We start from the raw sequence: 17347 nt of genomic DNA, 5'->3' as shown, positions 1-17347 counted from the left end.
AAAGTCCTGTCTGGGTCTGTCATACTGGAGGTGGTGATCCATTTTTTTTCTGTTCATCAAAAGGCTTCAAAGACCCTATCGCCGTTCATCATCACTTTATTTGCTCATTGTACTTAACAGACAGGAGTTTCAGGTAACTAGTCAAAACACAAACAGTGAAACAATGTCATTGAATCATTTTAATGGTTAAAAAAATACTTCTTTGCGCAAAGAGACAACAGTAGGTCCTTGTTCGCTGAGGAAACAAGGGACCAAAACAATGATGGCCACCACATGATGATGACGACAGGTGGAGCAAGATAAGATGAGGTAAATGTTTTTGAGGAAAGAAAACCAAAACAAAAAAGGCACAATTTACAATTAACCATGCCCCAAATTCACATAATAATATTAATAACAACAATAATAATAACAATAATAATATAATATAAGTACAGCTAAAAAAAAAAAAATCTGAAAATCTGCAACAACAAAAATACAGACCGATTATATTATACAAGGCAAATCTTGCCCGTCGGGCTCCTCCTGTATGCTCTCTGGAGCCCCCCCCCAGTCCTGCTGCTGACACTGTACACAGATGAACATACTATCTGACCACCAGACAGGACACACACAGTTTGGAGGGCCCAATGCAATCGTCATGGCAGAAGGCACCGCAGCCTTGGCACATGATCATGGCTTTGAGGCGGCACGAGCACTTGAGCGCCACCTCCTCGGCCGTACTGTCAGTAAAGGCCTGGATGCTGAGCGTGGTCTGGCTGGAGGCCAAGCGGGGGCGCAGCTGAAGCACGCTGTCTGCCATGCTCCGGGAGAAACCGCCGTTGTCCAACACGGACACATTGGCTGTGTAGCTTACTCCTCCAACGGAACCGTGCTTGGGGAGCTTCCCGTACAGCTGGAAGGGAAGGGCCGAGGCGGAGGGGGAGGGAGAGCCAGCCGAGTAGCTGGCTTTGCTGTGCTCCTTCTTTGCCATCCTGGCAAAAGTCATCTCCATGTTGAGGAGTCCCTCCATGGCCCCTCCGCTCAGGTAGCCGTCCATACAGCTCCCGGGCTCCTTTTTGGTAACACTCATGGGTTTAATGGGGGACGATTTGGCAAGAGCCTGGCAGGGGGCCCGCACACCTGCTTCATTCTTTACAGTGGGTGCAGGAGACAGCTGCAGTTGGTGAGAGGGGGGGAGCTGAGACTGTGGGGGCCGCCAGTTGATCTTACTCGTAGGCACGGCCTCTGCGGGACAGGGGTCTGCGTGGGGAGGAGAGGGACCGTTAGGCATGGTCCGGTGGGCTGGCTGGGGCCTGTCTGGAGTGACCCCCTGTGAGGGCTGAGGACCATGGGAGTCTTTTGGAACTGCACACTCCCCAGTGGTCTGGGGGCTAAGGTCTGACTTACTTCTGGAGTACAAGGAACTGGAGGAGGATGAGGAGGGCGGCAGAGAAGTGATGACCGGGACAGCCCCGGGAGCCTGCTGACACTGATACTGCACCGATGCAGTGGGGGCCTCCATCAAACACGAGACCGGGCAACCTGTAGGAGACTTGTTGTGGATCAGTTCTGGGCTGGGAGACTGGGCGGAGGCCTCAGGCCTGGCGCGAAGCCCTGAGGTCCTTGCCACCGGTGGTCTGGGGTGGGGTCCTGGCAATCGGCTGATCTCCAGCCTGTTGGCAGAGTGGGGGGGTAGAACCTTCTCTAGGGGCAGGCTGCCCTGCAGTAGCTGAGTGACCAAAGGGTTGTTGGCCTCCACACTGGACACTGGTCTGGCTGAGCTGGCCAGCCTCTTGGAGGCAGCTGCAGCAGTGGGGGGAGTGACAGAGGGCTTTAAACCTCCACAAGACTCCTCTTCAGGAGAGCCCTGCCTGGAGACTCTACAGTCATCCCCAGGCTCCATTTTGACCACCACGTTGGTGTCCCTGAGCCCCTGTGGATGGGCTATGGGGAGAGGCTGGCCGTCCTGGTGGTGCTGAGGGTGGAGCATGCCGTTGGGGAAGCAAGGCTGAATGACCGTGTGACCCTGGCGGCTGGACACGTGGGCCTGGATGACTGGCTGCTGGTTCTGAATAGTGGGGCTGCAGATGACCAGCTGGCCGTTTCTCTGGATGCTCAGTTGGGGACACCAGTCGTGGTCAGGCTGCTGCTGCTCATCCTCCTGGATGTCATTCTCACAGTCTGACGCCGTTTCCGTAGAGTCGCTATGTGTCCCAGCCTCGTCGTCTTTCTCTTCACCGGAGGAGTCCACCCGTTGGCGAGAGGATGCATCCGTTTTCCGTCTCTCTGCCGCTGAGATGGATAAGACCTCCTGGGGTTCCACGTGGTGGGAGCCATGCTGGATTACACCACAGAGTCCCGCCTCCTTCCCTTGTACCTGCTCTTTGGGCTGACAGGAGCTGGCCAGCGTCTGAATAACATCCACACCCTGAGCCCCGAACCTAGGAACCGAATCTGGGATGGAGGTTGGGGCTAGTGAGGGCTTTTCACAACCCTGGTCAGCCATTTCTGAGGGGGCAGCAGCAGCCTCAGGCACCTCTGGCTTTGGAGAGGGCGAGTTGGCTGCCCTGTCTGTGAGCCCATTCGAGGAGCTCTGGACACTGGCTGATGTTGCTTCTACTTCTTCTTCAGCCTCCGGCTCCCCGGCTGCCTCTTCTCGAGGAGGGCTTGGGGTCTGTGGGGGTTCAAAGGACATGGAGGTTGAGGTGGTGGACAGGGAAGGAGATGGCTGGGGCGTGGGTTCTACATTGAGAAGCTGTAGTTGTGTTCCAGACGAATTAGTGCCTGAAGACGCTCCCTGCTCCTCCATCCCTCCACCTCTCCTTCTTCCTCCTCCTCCTCCTCCTCCTCCTCCTCCTCCGGGCTCGATGGGTCCTGGGTGCTCTCGCGCTCGTCGTCCATTGCTGCTATCCGGTAGCCCAGCAGCAGGCCGCAGCCTGACCCCGTCCGGCCCTGACCCCTCGCCAGTGGCTGCAACAGCAGCAGCGGCCTCGCGTTGGGCCCGGGCTTGCTGGGCACGGGCTTTGATGTCCGCCAGGGTGCGCGCGCCCCCCGTCCCCGACCGCCGCGAGCCCTCGCCGGGGGGCACGATGCGGGGGCAGATCTGGTAGGTGGGGTGGCCTTTGACCCAGGGGGGTTTGATTCTGGACAGTTGAATCTGGGACAGAGACACAAGGACAGGAGTCAAACTTCACCTGCACAACAACTCCTAGACAACAGCTCATCACTAAACAAGGATTAGGGTTAGGCAAGGGCAAATTATTCGTGCGCGCACAAAGTCTTACCCTGATAGGCGGCACCTTGGGCTCCTCGGTTGTCGGCTGCGGCTTCTCCGAACGGACACTGTCAATTGTGGTACGAAAGGACTGACGGTCGTCAAGCCGCGGCCTCTTTTCGGGGAAACTGGAGAAGGCCTGAGTCTCATCGGGCCTTCTCTTCTGCTCCTTGGGCTGAGCACTGGGTGCAGGGGTGGCGGTTGGGCTGGCTGAGGGGCTACTCTCACGGCTGCTGGTGGCAGTACCGCCCGTGATGGAGGTGACAACGGACGCAGTGTCATCCAAGGGATCGGCAGCGACTGCGGCACTGGAGGACGCTGAGGAGGACGAAGAAGAGTCCAGGCCTGCGGCAAACGCCCCCTGCCTATCAGAGGGCGAGGAGGGCGAGGAGACAGGTGAGGAGGCAGAGGAAGAAGAAGAGGAGGAGGAGGAAGAGGAAGAGGAAGGTGAGGAGGTGGAAGCCAGCACAGGTGCAGCCTCCTCTGGGAGCAGGCGGGCTGCAGCTTCGGGCTCTTCGTTTGCGCTGGTGGAGGCTGGGCTAGGACTGGGACTGGGAGTGGGACTGGGAGTGGGCGTAGGCGTGGGCGTAGGCGTAGGCGTGGGAGTGGAGGCTGGCAACGTGACTGGCTCTGGAGTGGGAGAGGGCTTTGGCTCTACGGCGGCACTCTCAGCTGGGAGCTCCACGCCACACTCAGACTGCAGTACCACCTCATCTTGAACGACCGTGTTGTCAGACATGGGCGAGCCAACAGAAGCTGCCGGGATGTCCAGTGCAGCTCTGGCCTCAGCTGCTTCTGCGGGCTGCACGGCCGGAGGAGTGGCCTTGCAGAGGGTCCGGCGGGCCCTCCTGCGCAGGTCCGCCCTCGTGCGTCTCCTCATCCTGCCGTCTCTCCTCCGCCGGCCAACACTGCGTCTCTTGGGGGCACCAGTTGCCACCACAGCCACGTCGCTGTCAAGCACACTGGCTGCAACTTCACTGGCTTCAGACATGGTAAGCTTTAGGGACTCCTCTTGTGTCAGGCCAGACCTAAAAACATAATAATAAACAAAACTACGTTTTAGCACATTGTGGACACACTGACATTGGTTGGCATATCACAGCGGCCTTGACTGATGTAGGTCATGCTCGAGTTGTCTAAACTGCATGGAGGACAGCAAAGGAGATGGAAAGAAATGGCTTGAAACATGCTGTCAAAAATAAATAGCTACATCCAGCTTTTCTAAATAATACTTTTGATACTTGCTGTCAAAATGTTCAGTCAACTAATAAATGTTAACAATATACTAACTTTAAATAAAAAAAATTAAAAAAAAGGAACCACCCCAAATATGACAGAAAACAAATATGGCTGTTGTTGAACAGTGAATTCAGATGAAATGGGTTGGCTCTTACTTTTGCCCATGGTATTCTTCAAAAAACTTTTCCTTCCACGCCTCTACCTTCTTCTCTTTCTCCATTTCCTGCCGGAAACGCACCTGCATCTCGTGGGTGAACTCACCTAAATGTGCCAAACACACATAAAAAGGTTTAAAAAGTACTTTTTGAAGCATATAACCAGTGTAGTTTTGGTATAAACCTGATTTAGCGGCCCCTTCACTTGTCAAAATAAGCAGCTGGTGTCCGTAACGTTCCAGGACAGCGCTACCATCAGAATAACCACAGCACATTCCCTAAACCAGGTCCTTGAAAAAGGACCGATTCGCCAAGATTAAGTGCATTGATTGCTGGAGCACATGGCTGCCTTTTGACATGATTTTTTTTTTTTTCCTGCTGGCATTTATGGTTTCTTCACCTTCTTCACACCAACCTTATGGCTACTTTTGTTTCTGCTATCACACGCTCCTTCCCCCCCCCCCCAGTCTCATCTCACGTGGATATTTAAGCCCGGCAGACGTCGCCGTCATCACTTACCCTCCGCCAGCCTCTCTTTCCAGCTCTGGGAGGCATGGGTGAAGAATTCGTTGTTGAGAGCAGAGCTACTCAGTCTGGCCATACCATCTGGTCCAATCTTGAAGAGAGGGGACATAATGCACAAATAGCATTAAAACAATATTACACCTGAAGAATAGTGGCCAATGCCTCACACTGACCCTAGAAATGACAAAACACAGCTCGGTGTCACAAAAGACAAAGAAAAACACTGGGCGAGCACACTGCAACCTGCCCTAAATGCCACACTAGTTCAGTTTGTTGTATGCCCAATTGACTGACTACTGAAATTTGTGCAGCACACAATTTGTAACAACCTGTTGTTTACAACCTGTAAGTAACGTACACGGTTCTTTTGTCGTTGCCTGTCTAGTTGTTGCACTGTCCAACTATTGACGGATTGTAACTCCGCATTCTGTCGACACTTTTTATATAATAAAAAAAAAGACTAATGTAATCTGTCCATCACACATCAAAAAGGTGCTGACCAGTTAGAGCAGTGGTTCATGTTTGGGCCTTTTTCTTTTTTAATTAACAGCAATTAATACCTTCTTAGTAGGGCTGCAATGGTAAACTAAAAATCACGGTTCTGTATGCAACACGTTTTGGGGTCATCGTTTTTTGGTTGGTATTCGGTACAGCGCGGAAAATTAAAAAAATTGCCACAAACGCTAATGTCAGTAATGCTCCATCGTAGCCAAGAACTGAACCCTGGGTGTGGTGGAATTTCCGGCTTATGCTATGCGAGTTGAGACAATGGTACCTAGGTGTCATTCAGGTCAGTGTCCAACATAACCTCAGAACCTTTCCAGGCAGAGGAGTTGTTCAACTCTGTGCCTCCGTAGATGAGGGGAGACGTAGCAGCTGCAAGATAAGGAGTAAACGCAGAACACATTTTGTCTGTGCAGAGATATTTGGGCGCCCTCAATATATTTATTTACCTTAAAAAAAAAAAAAAAAGGTTCCGCTAAAGTTAACGCCGCCAACCAACAATGCAGGTTTGGGAGGTGGCGCCCCGCTAAACCTCACGAGAACCACAAACTGCTTTACTACTGCCGGTTCTGCAAACATCTGCTACACCCACCAGAACCTTTTGGACATCGGTGACCAGCACCAGATATCCATTTCAAGTGTCTTCAAGTGTCCATTTCAAGGGGGATACAGCATTAGTTATTACTTTGGGCCAAATCGGTGTCCATCGAGCTTGACTAAGTTGACTAGCATTCTACAGCCGATAGACAACAACTGGTGTGCTGCCAAAACTTCCAGGTAAAAACGCACAACGCATATTTCTGTTCCACCTGTGCGAGGAGTGCACATAAATACTATTTTGATGCGTTTGGGTCGTAGGGCGTACCGAACCAACGTCGCTTACCGAGCCTGTATTCTGCCATTTAGGTTTAAAATTCACAATTTTTAGCGAATTTGACAGCTGAAAAAGGTGCACTGCAATGCCCTGTGATGTTGACTCCCGTTACCGCGACACACGTCCAGACTGCAGCGTCATTACAGACCTAAGCTGGGGATGAACGGGAAGGACAGAGACGCAACGTACCTGTCGGTCCACCTCTGGCAGCAGCTGCAGCAGCTGCTGCTGCGAGTGTGTGGGGAAGGCTGAGAAGGTCCGCACATTGATGAGGGCTCTGATGTTGGTGTTGACCAGGATGGAGCCTGGGGTTTCAAAGTCCACATCCACCCCTCCACGACTCCTCCTTATGGGTCCTGCCAAGGCAATAAGCACACATGTAACTCGGCCTGATGCTAAAGCCATCTGCAGCGCCAAAGAAAATCCCAGTGGCCCCAGGCATCCGAGGGTGTCTGCCTGTGACAGGCCTGGGGGGGCATTCTCAGTCTTATTTCTGCCAGTGTATATTAATTAGGACAATGATGATGTTCAGCATTCTGAATTCTTGCTTTCGTTACTGTACAAAAGAGTGTCTCTCTCACCTTGGGGGACGTGCTCGCCGTTCACTTTAAGAGGGGTGAGGACAACACGAGGCATCATGACGGCTTTCTTCCTCTGCCTCCCTGACTGTAGCAACACAAATAGTGGGATGGACAGGTAGACAGTTCTACAGTCAGTATGTTAAGCAGCACCATTTCCTCGTCCCTCTACAGGTCATGTTCAAACACACGGCACGACAAGGGGACATGGCTAATGTCTTAAACCCGTTAGGCGTTACACTATTCACTTCAAACTGTAAAAACCAATCCGTGCCTACTGTTAACCATGGAGCACGGGGCTGACCTGTCTGGAGCGGCTCAGTCTGGTCTGGGCGTGTGGAGCATGCTGGCTCTGCTGGGCGTCTACGCGCCCTTGTTGTCCTGCGGCCCTGCTGAGGCGGGTCTGGGGCTGGCTGCTGGGGGCCGGCACTTCTGCGGAGCACGAGGCACTGGACGAGCTCTCATCCACCGATGCTTCAGGTCAGAGAAAAATACAGTCACGTCGCTGTTGACATTTACAGGATGGGCAAGCAGTGGCCAACACACCTCATGCTGAAGACAAGTTTCAGTCAATGAAAAGTCATCACATTTTAGTCTTATTCCAGTGCCAAATGTCACACACAATACTGAAGTCCCCTTTATATCCCAACTTCGACTGTGACAATCTCATGTATTCTTATCTTCCATCAGGTCGCCGGTTCGATCCCCAGACCGACAGCTTGTGCCTCCCTCATTACCACCACTGAGGTGCCCTTGAGCCCCAACCGCTGTAGCAGAGCCTTTACGATTTAAAGCGTGGTTAATAGTGAAATCGGTTTAGTGGAAGCCTTTCCTAACCACAGTTTTTGCTCTCCTTGCAGTTAGCGGTGAAAGTAGCGGGGAGGAATGCATCGTGAATATTGTAAATTGTAGCCTACTAGCTGCGGTCTGGGAGTCATCCAGCCATGTGGGTGCTCATAAACATGTGAGTAGACTGGTATACATAGATAGATATGCATTTGGGCGTGTTAGGTTTATGTTGACGTTTATGTGTTCCAAGATGTTCAGTCACATTAGCATAAAACGCTCACAACAGTGTTATTGTGCTCGCGTAATACTGTGTATGATTATTATTTGGAGGGACTGTCTAACACGGACCTGTGTTTGAGTTACTGTCTCTCCGATTACAGCGGCAAGGAGGCCGTTTGATTTAACATGGAGCTGATGTAGCTGTGATCTGGTAACAAGTGGCCAGCTGATTAAGTTTAAGTTATACTATTAGCGTGTCCTAGCTTTACCATTACCTGGTCCCTTTTGCAAAATATACATTTATTTTAATGTAGGCAATGCTCCTTTGATTGAGAATTAGGAGTTTACATTAACCGAATATTAACTGTATCTATCAGATTGAATCGTATCTCATCGAATCAAACTGAATCGTAAGAACATCGCGAAGAGACGCACAGCCATAGTACTCAAGATAGCAAGTGGAGGTACAGAAGTGCATTTGCGACGGAGCTTATGGCAGCAACACAGCCGGGGTCAGTGGCCAGACACACCCCCCCCCCCCAAAATGTGATCACGGTCCACTTTGTAATGCCACAGCCAGGTGAGTGTTTGAGGGTGTGGCTTGTCTCTGGTGTAGCGTTACCATCATTGTCTCCGCTGGCAGCAGCAGTGGTTTCAGTCGAGTCACAGCTTTCCTGCTCCGTGGCCTCAGTGGGGCCGACTGGGGCCACAGCCGTGCCTGCTGCAGGGGTGCTGCTGCTGGAGGCTGGGGGGGCCGTGCTGCTGGTCAGCTCTGTTGATGTCTCAGACTCTGATGTTGCCTTTGTCCACTGGAGGGCGTTCTTCTACGCAGTGTGAAAGGAAAAACAGGGTTCTCTGCATGAGTAATGCACATACAAAAGGCCTCCCCCCCACATCAAATGATTTGATACGATGCTCTAGTATCATAAACTAGAGCATCGTATCAATGGGTCTGTCAGCAAGTGGACTTCAGTAGAAAGGCTGTACCAATAAAGAGATTCACCAGGCAACCTGTGGATTATCTCGAGTAACTGTAAGTTACTACAATTTTCTACGGACACCAATTAGGGGGGTAACATCAACTCCCACAAATGACTTTTAGCAGCAGAGCTTTGAGAGTTTAAGAGGATGGCGTTTGTGTACCTTGAGAGTGAACAGGCTCATCCGTCCAGGCAGCTTGAAGAAGATGCTGTTCTTGACTCGGTCTCCCCTCACCTGGGAGTGCAGCATGGTGACCAGGCAGGCCAAAGGGGCTGTACCACTGCGCACACAGGTACACTCAGTTACAACTCATTGCGACAGGACATATTGGACGCAAGACATGAAAGCCAAATTCAGATCTGAAAGACGCGTCAGCGCCACCGGTTGCTTACACCCATTGGTCGCAAAGCTCGCTATAACGTTACATCCCTGCGTGAGCACAACGGCGATCGCTGCGCACCCTGAGACGACATCAGGGCGGTCAGTTGGCTAGAGATTTGGCCACAGTTTATATTTATCTAAGATTTCCTTTTTAAGGTTTTATCATAGCCCTAGAATAATGAATGAAGGAAGAATCGGTTGTTGCTTCTGAAAAAGTGACAGCTATTTCTAGGAATCCCGTTGGAACCCTTGTTCAGGGGGCAGCAGCCCCTGTTGGATGTCCACTCACTTTGCAAAACAAGGTCTGGCACTTCTGTTGCTGTGATATTCACTTTGACACAATTCAGTCAGAGTCGTGCTCATTGTGTGATCCTTGACCTGCGTTTACAAATAGCTACGGGACTGGTCATTTCATAGCAAGCATGAACAGTAGCGTATGGAGTATTTATAATGCGGCCAGCTTTGCTCTTATAGACGGCCAATCAACCAACCAACAAACAAACAAAAGATGTCATGCCTACCAAATGTGACAGACCCATTCGGCTCTTTTGATACTGCCACCGCTCTGACTGCTGGTTTTCCGCAGATACTACGGTCCACGCGATGTTTTCATATTCCATGAGAGTGCAAGAACTGATATTTCATTTTTTTTTTGAGAGAGCGCGCGAGCGGCAATACTCTAATGTTCTAACGCGACACACTTTTTACCTCGACGAGAAATCTCGTCACTTTCCAACGAGGTGCAAATGGGCACACTGACAAAATAACTGAGCGTATCGTTAAGGTGAACTGGCGACGTTTTCCATAGTTAAGAGTATTGGGCACACTGCGTTTGCCTTTTTCGTGAAAACACAATGCACCATAAGCAAGCACAGGCCTCGGAGTAAGTGTTTGGTTACAGAAGAAAAATCAGTGCAAGTGTATGCAACAAAAGGTCTCTGTCCTCCAACCTACCTCCTGTTTAGGCCAGCAGCAGGCAAAGTGGTCCATGTGGAAGGAAATAACAAAATAAAAATACATTGTTATAACATATGCAATGACACACTCTGGATTGAATGAGGGACAAAAGCCTGATGACCGAAGCCCAGAGTGTCACTGCGCTTTGTTGTTTTTGCCCTATGCACTACACTAATAATAATATAAAAAATAAAAAAAAGGTACAGCTCTGCTACACAACAATACCAACATCAGTTATTGCAATCCCGTTCAAGACAACAGCTTGTATCATTACAGTCTTTACCATTTTAACAGTGGCAGCTGACATTTCTACAAAGAACTGTGTGTGTGTGTGTGTGTGTGTGTGTGTGTGTGTGTGTGTGTGTGTGTGTGTGTGTGTGTGTGTGTGTGTGTGTGTGTCTGACCGCATTTCCTTCAGCCCCTTGGTCTGGATAACATGGAGGATTTGTTTGGGAGTCATGGGTGCATCAGAGAAGTTCTCCAAAACCTGAAAAACAACCACATTGTTTTAACAGCCAAAAAAAAAAAAACCCAGACACGACAGGTTTCTAGACTTGGCGGGAAGGTGCCACGTTCTCAGTGAACGCAGAGCTTCGCCCTGTCTGTTTTTTTGTGTCCGTTAAAATGCGCGCGTCGGTATCGCACGCGAAAAAAAGGGGCAGATCTGCTGTCGGGAACATAGAACCACCCGAGAAGCCGTCATTGGAAACGGTTTGGAAAACAGCAGCAAAAAAAAAAAAAAGAAAAAAAAAACCTGCAGGGGATTGGATAATCCATCTGCCTTTGACATACGCCTTTGTTGGCGGTGGTCAGTGACCCAAACCTTCACCTGCTGCTGCAGAGAGACCGAAACGGCCGAGTTGGCTCCAAGGGAACTAGCCAGCTGAAGAAAGGGAGTTTCTCAGGCCTCCGGAAGCGCCGCAGCGGCCTCCCACCACCCCTCCGTTCTCAGCTGCTTGTGCCGTGGTTTTATTCTATCGCGCCATATACCTCGTTTACAGTTTGTCGTCGATGTAGTCATCATCTGTTAGTTTCGTCCAGTTCATTCATTTATGCGTTTATTTAGCAGTGTGTGTTCTTAGTTAAATACAGTCTGGATTCCGCGTTTCTGAAGTATATTACGCCGCTGTACATGTACCGAGTTATGGGCCTACTTTTGTAGCAAACCTTCAGATTATGAGATTTAATCAATGTGGTCTATCAGTTTTCTCTCCTAGGAGAGAGGTGCCTAGACTATTTTTTTTCCCCCATAATATTGTAGAATAACAATCCTAAAAATGAATGCCTTTAATTAAACCGAAAGACACGTGTTGCTTTGTTGATCAAAAATGTGCACTGGAACACAACACAGAGACTACAGCAGACAGCCAACAGAAAATAACTCTGAAAATGGGGTTATTTTGAGCGCCAAAGACTAATAGCCTGCATTCTTTATGCACCAAATTTATGGTGGGGGAATACCTTTATTTATGGGTTAACAAAATGACATTCAAAACATATCAAAAATATAATGGAATATAAAGCAATAGGGGGCTTTCACATCAGGGACCTAAGCCCGGATGACAAAAGTTGACCTCAAAGCAACGAGAACAAATAGGCTACTTATATTTGTCTTAAATGTGTGTTGAAGGGAGGATACTGGCGTTAGCGTAGGCGGAGCATTTGGGCCCGGTCGCTACGCACACACCGCGCTCAGCGAGGAGCGGGTCGATGAAAGATGAGAAAAGTCTCTCTGCATGTTCTGCGGCGTTCGTTTCGTTTGCTGTCCCATTACTCTACCCCCTATTTGTGAACACAAATATCTGAAGTGAAAGTTCTGTCACAAAAGTGCGTTGTTGTGTATCATTGCACATTTTTGAGTGGGTATATGGAAATCCTGGAGATTTCTTAGTGGGTATACCCGCGTATCACGTAGACTACGCCACTGGCTACAGCGTAGGGCACGTATCTACATGTAACTAAGGCATAGTTTGTTTTTTTGTGGCATTTTTATGCCTTTATTTTTGATATGACAGCTTAGACTTGAAAGGGTAGAGAGAAGGGGGATGATACGCAGCAAAGGGCCGCAGGTCAGAACCGAACCCGCAACCTCTGTGGCAAGGACCGAGCCCTCTGCATATGGGCGCGTGCCCCACCAGGTGTGCTACCCAGGCGCCCACTAAGGTATAGTTTTAACACAGGACCATAAAATGGACTTTACGGTTAGGGTAAGGTTGGGTTCAGGTTTAGGTAGGGGATAACATATCTCAACCGGAATACAACACTGGTACATGCCGCCGGGGGATCGGCATATGCCGTTGTCCTTTACCAAAGTGGCATATGTCATCAGCCACTTTTCAATCTCGGCGCCGAGTGTAAACGTTACTGCAAATCAGACCCAATCAGCTAATGAACCCATTGCCCTCACACAGAGGATACACACTAAACATGGTGGGAAATCACACCTGACCACAATTCTACGCAATCAGACATGTACTTGACCAACTGCTTAACGATAGCTGTCCTGTGTGCTTTTGCAGTATACACATAATACATCCATTATAAAAGTTCACTTGATGTAAAAAAAATAAATGAATTCCACCAGCTTGCTAATGTTAGGGTTTAACGTTTGCCTTTCAACTGTTTCCTGAATATTCTATTGCTTCTCGTCGAACTTCCGACAGAGCCTAGTTGATGTAACTTAGCTACGTTCACGCGACTTATTTTATTTTTTCTGCAGCTTGCCGTATCAATCTGTATCCACAGTACAGCTGGGGTTAGCTAGGGGTTAACATTAGCTGCTAGCGGTAGCGTGCATTATGGTCAGCATAATGATAGAATTGAGACTAGAACAACAAGTTCGCCGTTGCATTCGCATGACGGGTTTTAAAAGTTCGCGTTTTACTGGTCAGTTTGTTCACGTTAAGTGCATAAACCTGGAGTTTCTCAGGTTGCTCAGGTGCTAATTAGCCCAGGGCTAGCTAGCTTGCTGCCTAGCAAACAAAGAGCTCAAAACAGAAGAGGTGGATGTTAGCGTGCTAGCCAGTGCTAGCATATTGCGTTGCGTAGCTCTTTATGTCAGCAGGCAGAAAGACATGCAGCACATGTAAAATGCACCCCCAGTTACATTTAACGTTAATCCGAACATTACCTGCCTTCTGGCTGGGCTAGCACTGCTAATAGCTAACCTAGCTGATTATTATTATTATTATTATTATTAGTGTGTACAGGCAGTGTTCGTGAGGAGAATGAACACAACAACACATCTGGATCCTTGACTTCACATTAGCTAGCTAGTTCATAACGTTACATTATTTACATGCAGCTAATTAAAAGCTCAAAATAGACTGTTTACCATGCGAGCTGCCTCAGCCCAGGTCCGTTCCTTCTTTCTCTTTTGTTTGTCCTTCATTTCCTCTGCGCTGGTGTCTGCGGCTAGCCTGCTGTGTGTCTACAAAGCAACCTCAATACGATGGCGGTTTAGCTGCTTAGCAAAATGGCTAACTACGTTCTAGGTTAACTGTGTAGACCCAGAGCAAGACGTTCCTTTAAGCTCGGGATGGTGCAGTGGTGTCTGCTAGTCTTTGATAATTCTCGCTGCTGGGTCCAGTGCCTTGTCTAAACTAGCTCAACACACATCGTCTCTCTGTAGCACAGAAGCAGTGTGAGCGCAGGGCTGGCTATTGGTGCTGCTGCAGGACGAGCCTCTTTGGAATGCAACAACCAGGTCAAAGGTCAAACCCTCCGCAGGAATGCAACAAAACAAAGTCCAGCCCTCTCTATGCAAATAGTGCATTTAAACAGATGCTGCATGTAAATAATCCTATGCTATCAGTTCACATTAAGCCTTCCATCCTCAGATATTATATATTAACCACATAATATATAGCCTAACAATAGAGTATATCTATTGGAACACCAAAATGCTGTGTAATTCATAATAATGTAGAAAAACTGATACAGAGCTAAAGTTGACTGACCACAAGATCTATTTGTACTCTGCACATATTTGAAGCTATTTTTACTACTGGATGATAACATAGCAAAATTAAAAGCGGGGCAAATAAACAGTATGAGCCACAACATTTAGAATACTATATTACGTATATCCATTATTTGGCCTTAAATTGTGTAACAAACACCCAGTTTTTTTTTTTTTTTTTTTTTTTTGTCAATATAGAACAAAGATAAAGATTTCCAGCAAGGATGTTGCACGAGGGTATTTCAGCAGGGCAGCGTATGTACACAGTCCTCTGGCCGAAGGATGCTCCTACTGCCATACTCACTGCTGCATGGGGGTTGAAATGACCCTTTAAGAATGTGAAACATTAACAAAATAAGTCTATTAGGGTAGTTATGACCAATGCCAATAGACCTTTTTCACAGCAGACATGTTGACATGTCATAGTAGGAAAAGCACAGGTGTATTCAAAACCATTAATGGTGGCTGCATTCCACTTAGGAGAGGCCCTGGTATTGGGCATGCTGACTCACTGAAATAGCTCACTGGGACACTTGATGGAATTTAGCCATCGTTAAGGTTATCAATCTCAGCTGTGCTTTTCCTACTATGACAAGTCAAAAATGTCTGCTGTGAAAAAGGTCCATAACTTGGTATTGATAATGTTATGCTGCTTTAATGCTTAATATTTAATCCAAACTAACTGTTGGGGGGGGGACAATAAACATAACATTTCTCAACAGCAATTTCCGAAGGGGACACAAACAATACAGCCAAAATTAGACAGTTGCAAAGGATATGTGTAGTTGCGGAACTCCAGTAAGTAGGTTGGCATGGCTTTTTTGTATCCACTTCAAACATTGGATGAAGTGATTATTTTCTGTTACACAGATGATGCTGAACAGAGAACTGAACCCACGAGCAAAAAAGCTAGCTAGCTAACTAGCTAGCCGGCTCATTTTCTGTTACCAGTGAAAGCATGTTGGGGGAATTAGCAAGTTAGCTAACTAACTAACTATCCAACAAGCCACCAAACAAGCTAGGTAACGTTATATTCGCTAACATAGAGGATTCATGGAAAAATCATAGTTTTTTTTCGCAATATTTCATTTAGCAATACTACATTGATTTTAAAAACACAAATATAGATTTTTTTTTTTTAGTTTACGTGCAAAAATATTCATGTGAGACAGTGGTTCACGTTTATGTTGTGTTTAAACCCTCTACCGCTAGATGGCTATGCTGAGACGCACCACTAGTGTCCTCGCCTAACAGTGCCTGGCAGTGCCTGACTTTTTGCTAGAAGCTAACAATGTAGCTATGGCTGAACTTTGGCCTACTTTAGCATATACAAATTTGCTCACTAAGAACCTGTGAACCACAATCCCAAATTGGCAGTTTGATTTTCTGAATTGTTTACCTAAAGTAAACTTCTTTGACTTTTATGCACATCATGTCTTTTTTTTTTTAAATATTAGTTTTTCTAAAATGATATATTGCAATATATTGAATCGTGACCCATGTATCGTGATATGTATCGTATCGCCAGATTCTTGCCAATACACAGCCCTAATGTCTACTTACTGGAGTCCCACAACTGACGTTACTGAGTGATTCCAATTTTGTTTTCTCCAACCCAGCACTGTCTCTCTTAACAGCGCTGCTCCCACCACACAGACTTGTAGGTGTAGCAGGTGGTGGACCAAACCATTATGAGGCATAAGAGGTTTTAAAGCTATGTTTGTATTGTTTTACATATATTACATAATTTACAATACACAGCATGTTTTTTTAATATTTTTTTATGGGGGGGACAACCCTCAGATGGGGTGGGTCCTAACCCCCCTCCCCGCGATTTCCACCTATGGATGGGGGATATGATAAGATAAATGTGATGACTGAGAGATGACCTTTATTGTGACAGAAGATGAAATCTTAGACCCTCCTTTTGATACTGAGCAAACTGTATCCGTCCGGGAAATGGTGATGGGTATTTTTTTTAAATATATTTTCCCACAATGTTTAGACCAAATGATACATTGTGTAATCAACAAAATGATTGATTTAATTGATAATGAAAGTCATTCTTAGTTTAAGCCCATATAAACATAGACTGTACTGCGATAGCGTACTCATTCAGTCGAGACATTTATATACATCTAAAAAGGAGGAAAACATGGCTTGTCAGTCAAAAACAAAAAGCAGTTTGCCTGCAACAGTCAAGTTGAGAATAAAACAGAAATAAAACAGAAATCTTGCACTTGTTACAATTTTGGAGGATAAGTCTTCAAGCATGTGCATACTTATACATTTACATAGGTAGACTTTTTATTTTTTTTTTAAATATTACCTTTATTATAATATAATTATGACAATGTAAAAAAAAGTTTTTGCAGAAACACTCATTGTTGATTTTTGATACATTCTGTATACAGTAAATAAAATAAAGTCAATGATTGTTGTAAAATCATATACATATGCATTCAAAATAATCATTTTTATGGTCTCTGTCTCTGTTTTACACATCAGGCATATTTTTCATATATTTACGCAAATCCTTTTTAATATTTGGAAATAAGTCAGTTTTTACATGTTCATTACAAAAAAAAACTGTTTGTGCCAGCCAGTGTAGTTTCTATATTAGGTGCTGTTTAAAATGTGAACATTTGAAATTCATGTTGTGCAATATTAGGCACAGAGGAAGGTTACAGAGTGAGCCTTAATTACTGTTGTGAGAAGGAGCAATGCCAAAATACTGCGTGCAGTACAAGTGATTTCAGACATGGCTCTATGGATAAGCAGTTATAAGGAACCCTGTATTACCAATTCATAATGAACGTGTCAATATCAAATTATTGGTACAAGTGTGCGTGTGCGCGCGCGCGTGTGCGTGAATGTGGTACTTGCCCATTTTGCCAGAGTTCCCCTGAGCCCGGGGTGTGACGTCAC

The 17347-nt window shown here is 47.2% G+C and overlaps 1 protein-coding gene across 2 annotated transcripts; it reads right to left on the bottom strand.

The window, feature by feature from the left end:
• Positions 1-164: 164 nt before the first annotated feature.
• On the bottom strand, positions 165-14163 carry asxl1 (ASXL transcriptional regulator 1). 2 transcript variants are annotated; one of them, XM_078255920.1, is made up of 11 exons: positions 13793-14163; positions 10862-10945; positions 9283-9402; positions 8762-8963; positions 7436-7605; positions 7135-7219; positions 6743-6909; positions 5170-5266; positions 4651-4756; positions 3267-4284; positions 165-3139 (listed from the first exon to the last, which is right to left on the bottom strand). In XM_078255920.1, the coding sequence occupies exons 1-11, from the start codon at positions 13847-13849 to the stop codon at positions 587-589; spliced, it is 4659 nt and encodes a 1552-aa protein (XP_078112046.1). In that variant the 5' UTR covers positions 13850-14163; the 3' UTR covers positions 165-586. The 2 variants fall into 2 exon arrangements, with proteins under 2 accessions (XP_078112046.1, XP_078112047.1); XM_078255921.1 differs by lacking the exons at positions 10862-10945; positions 13793-14163 and adding an exon at positions 10456-10829 and having other exon boundaries at positions 9283-9400.
• Between the last annotated feature and the right edge of the window lie 3184 nt (positions 14164-17347).

The sequence above is a fragment of the Sander vitreus genome, chromosome 7, assembly GCF_031162955.1.
Source record: "Sander vitreus isolate 19-12246 chromosome 7, sanVit1, whole genome shotgun sequence".
NCBI lineage: Eukaryota > Metazoa > Chordata > Actinopteri > Perciformes > Percidae > Sander > Sander vitreus.
This window is presented reverse-complemented; position numbering and strand designations above follow the sequence as displayed.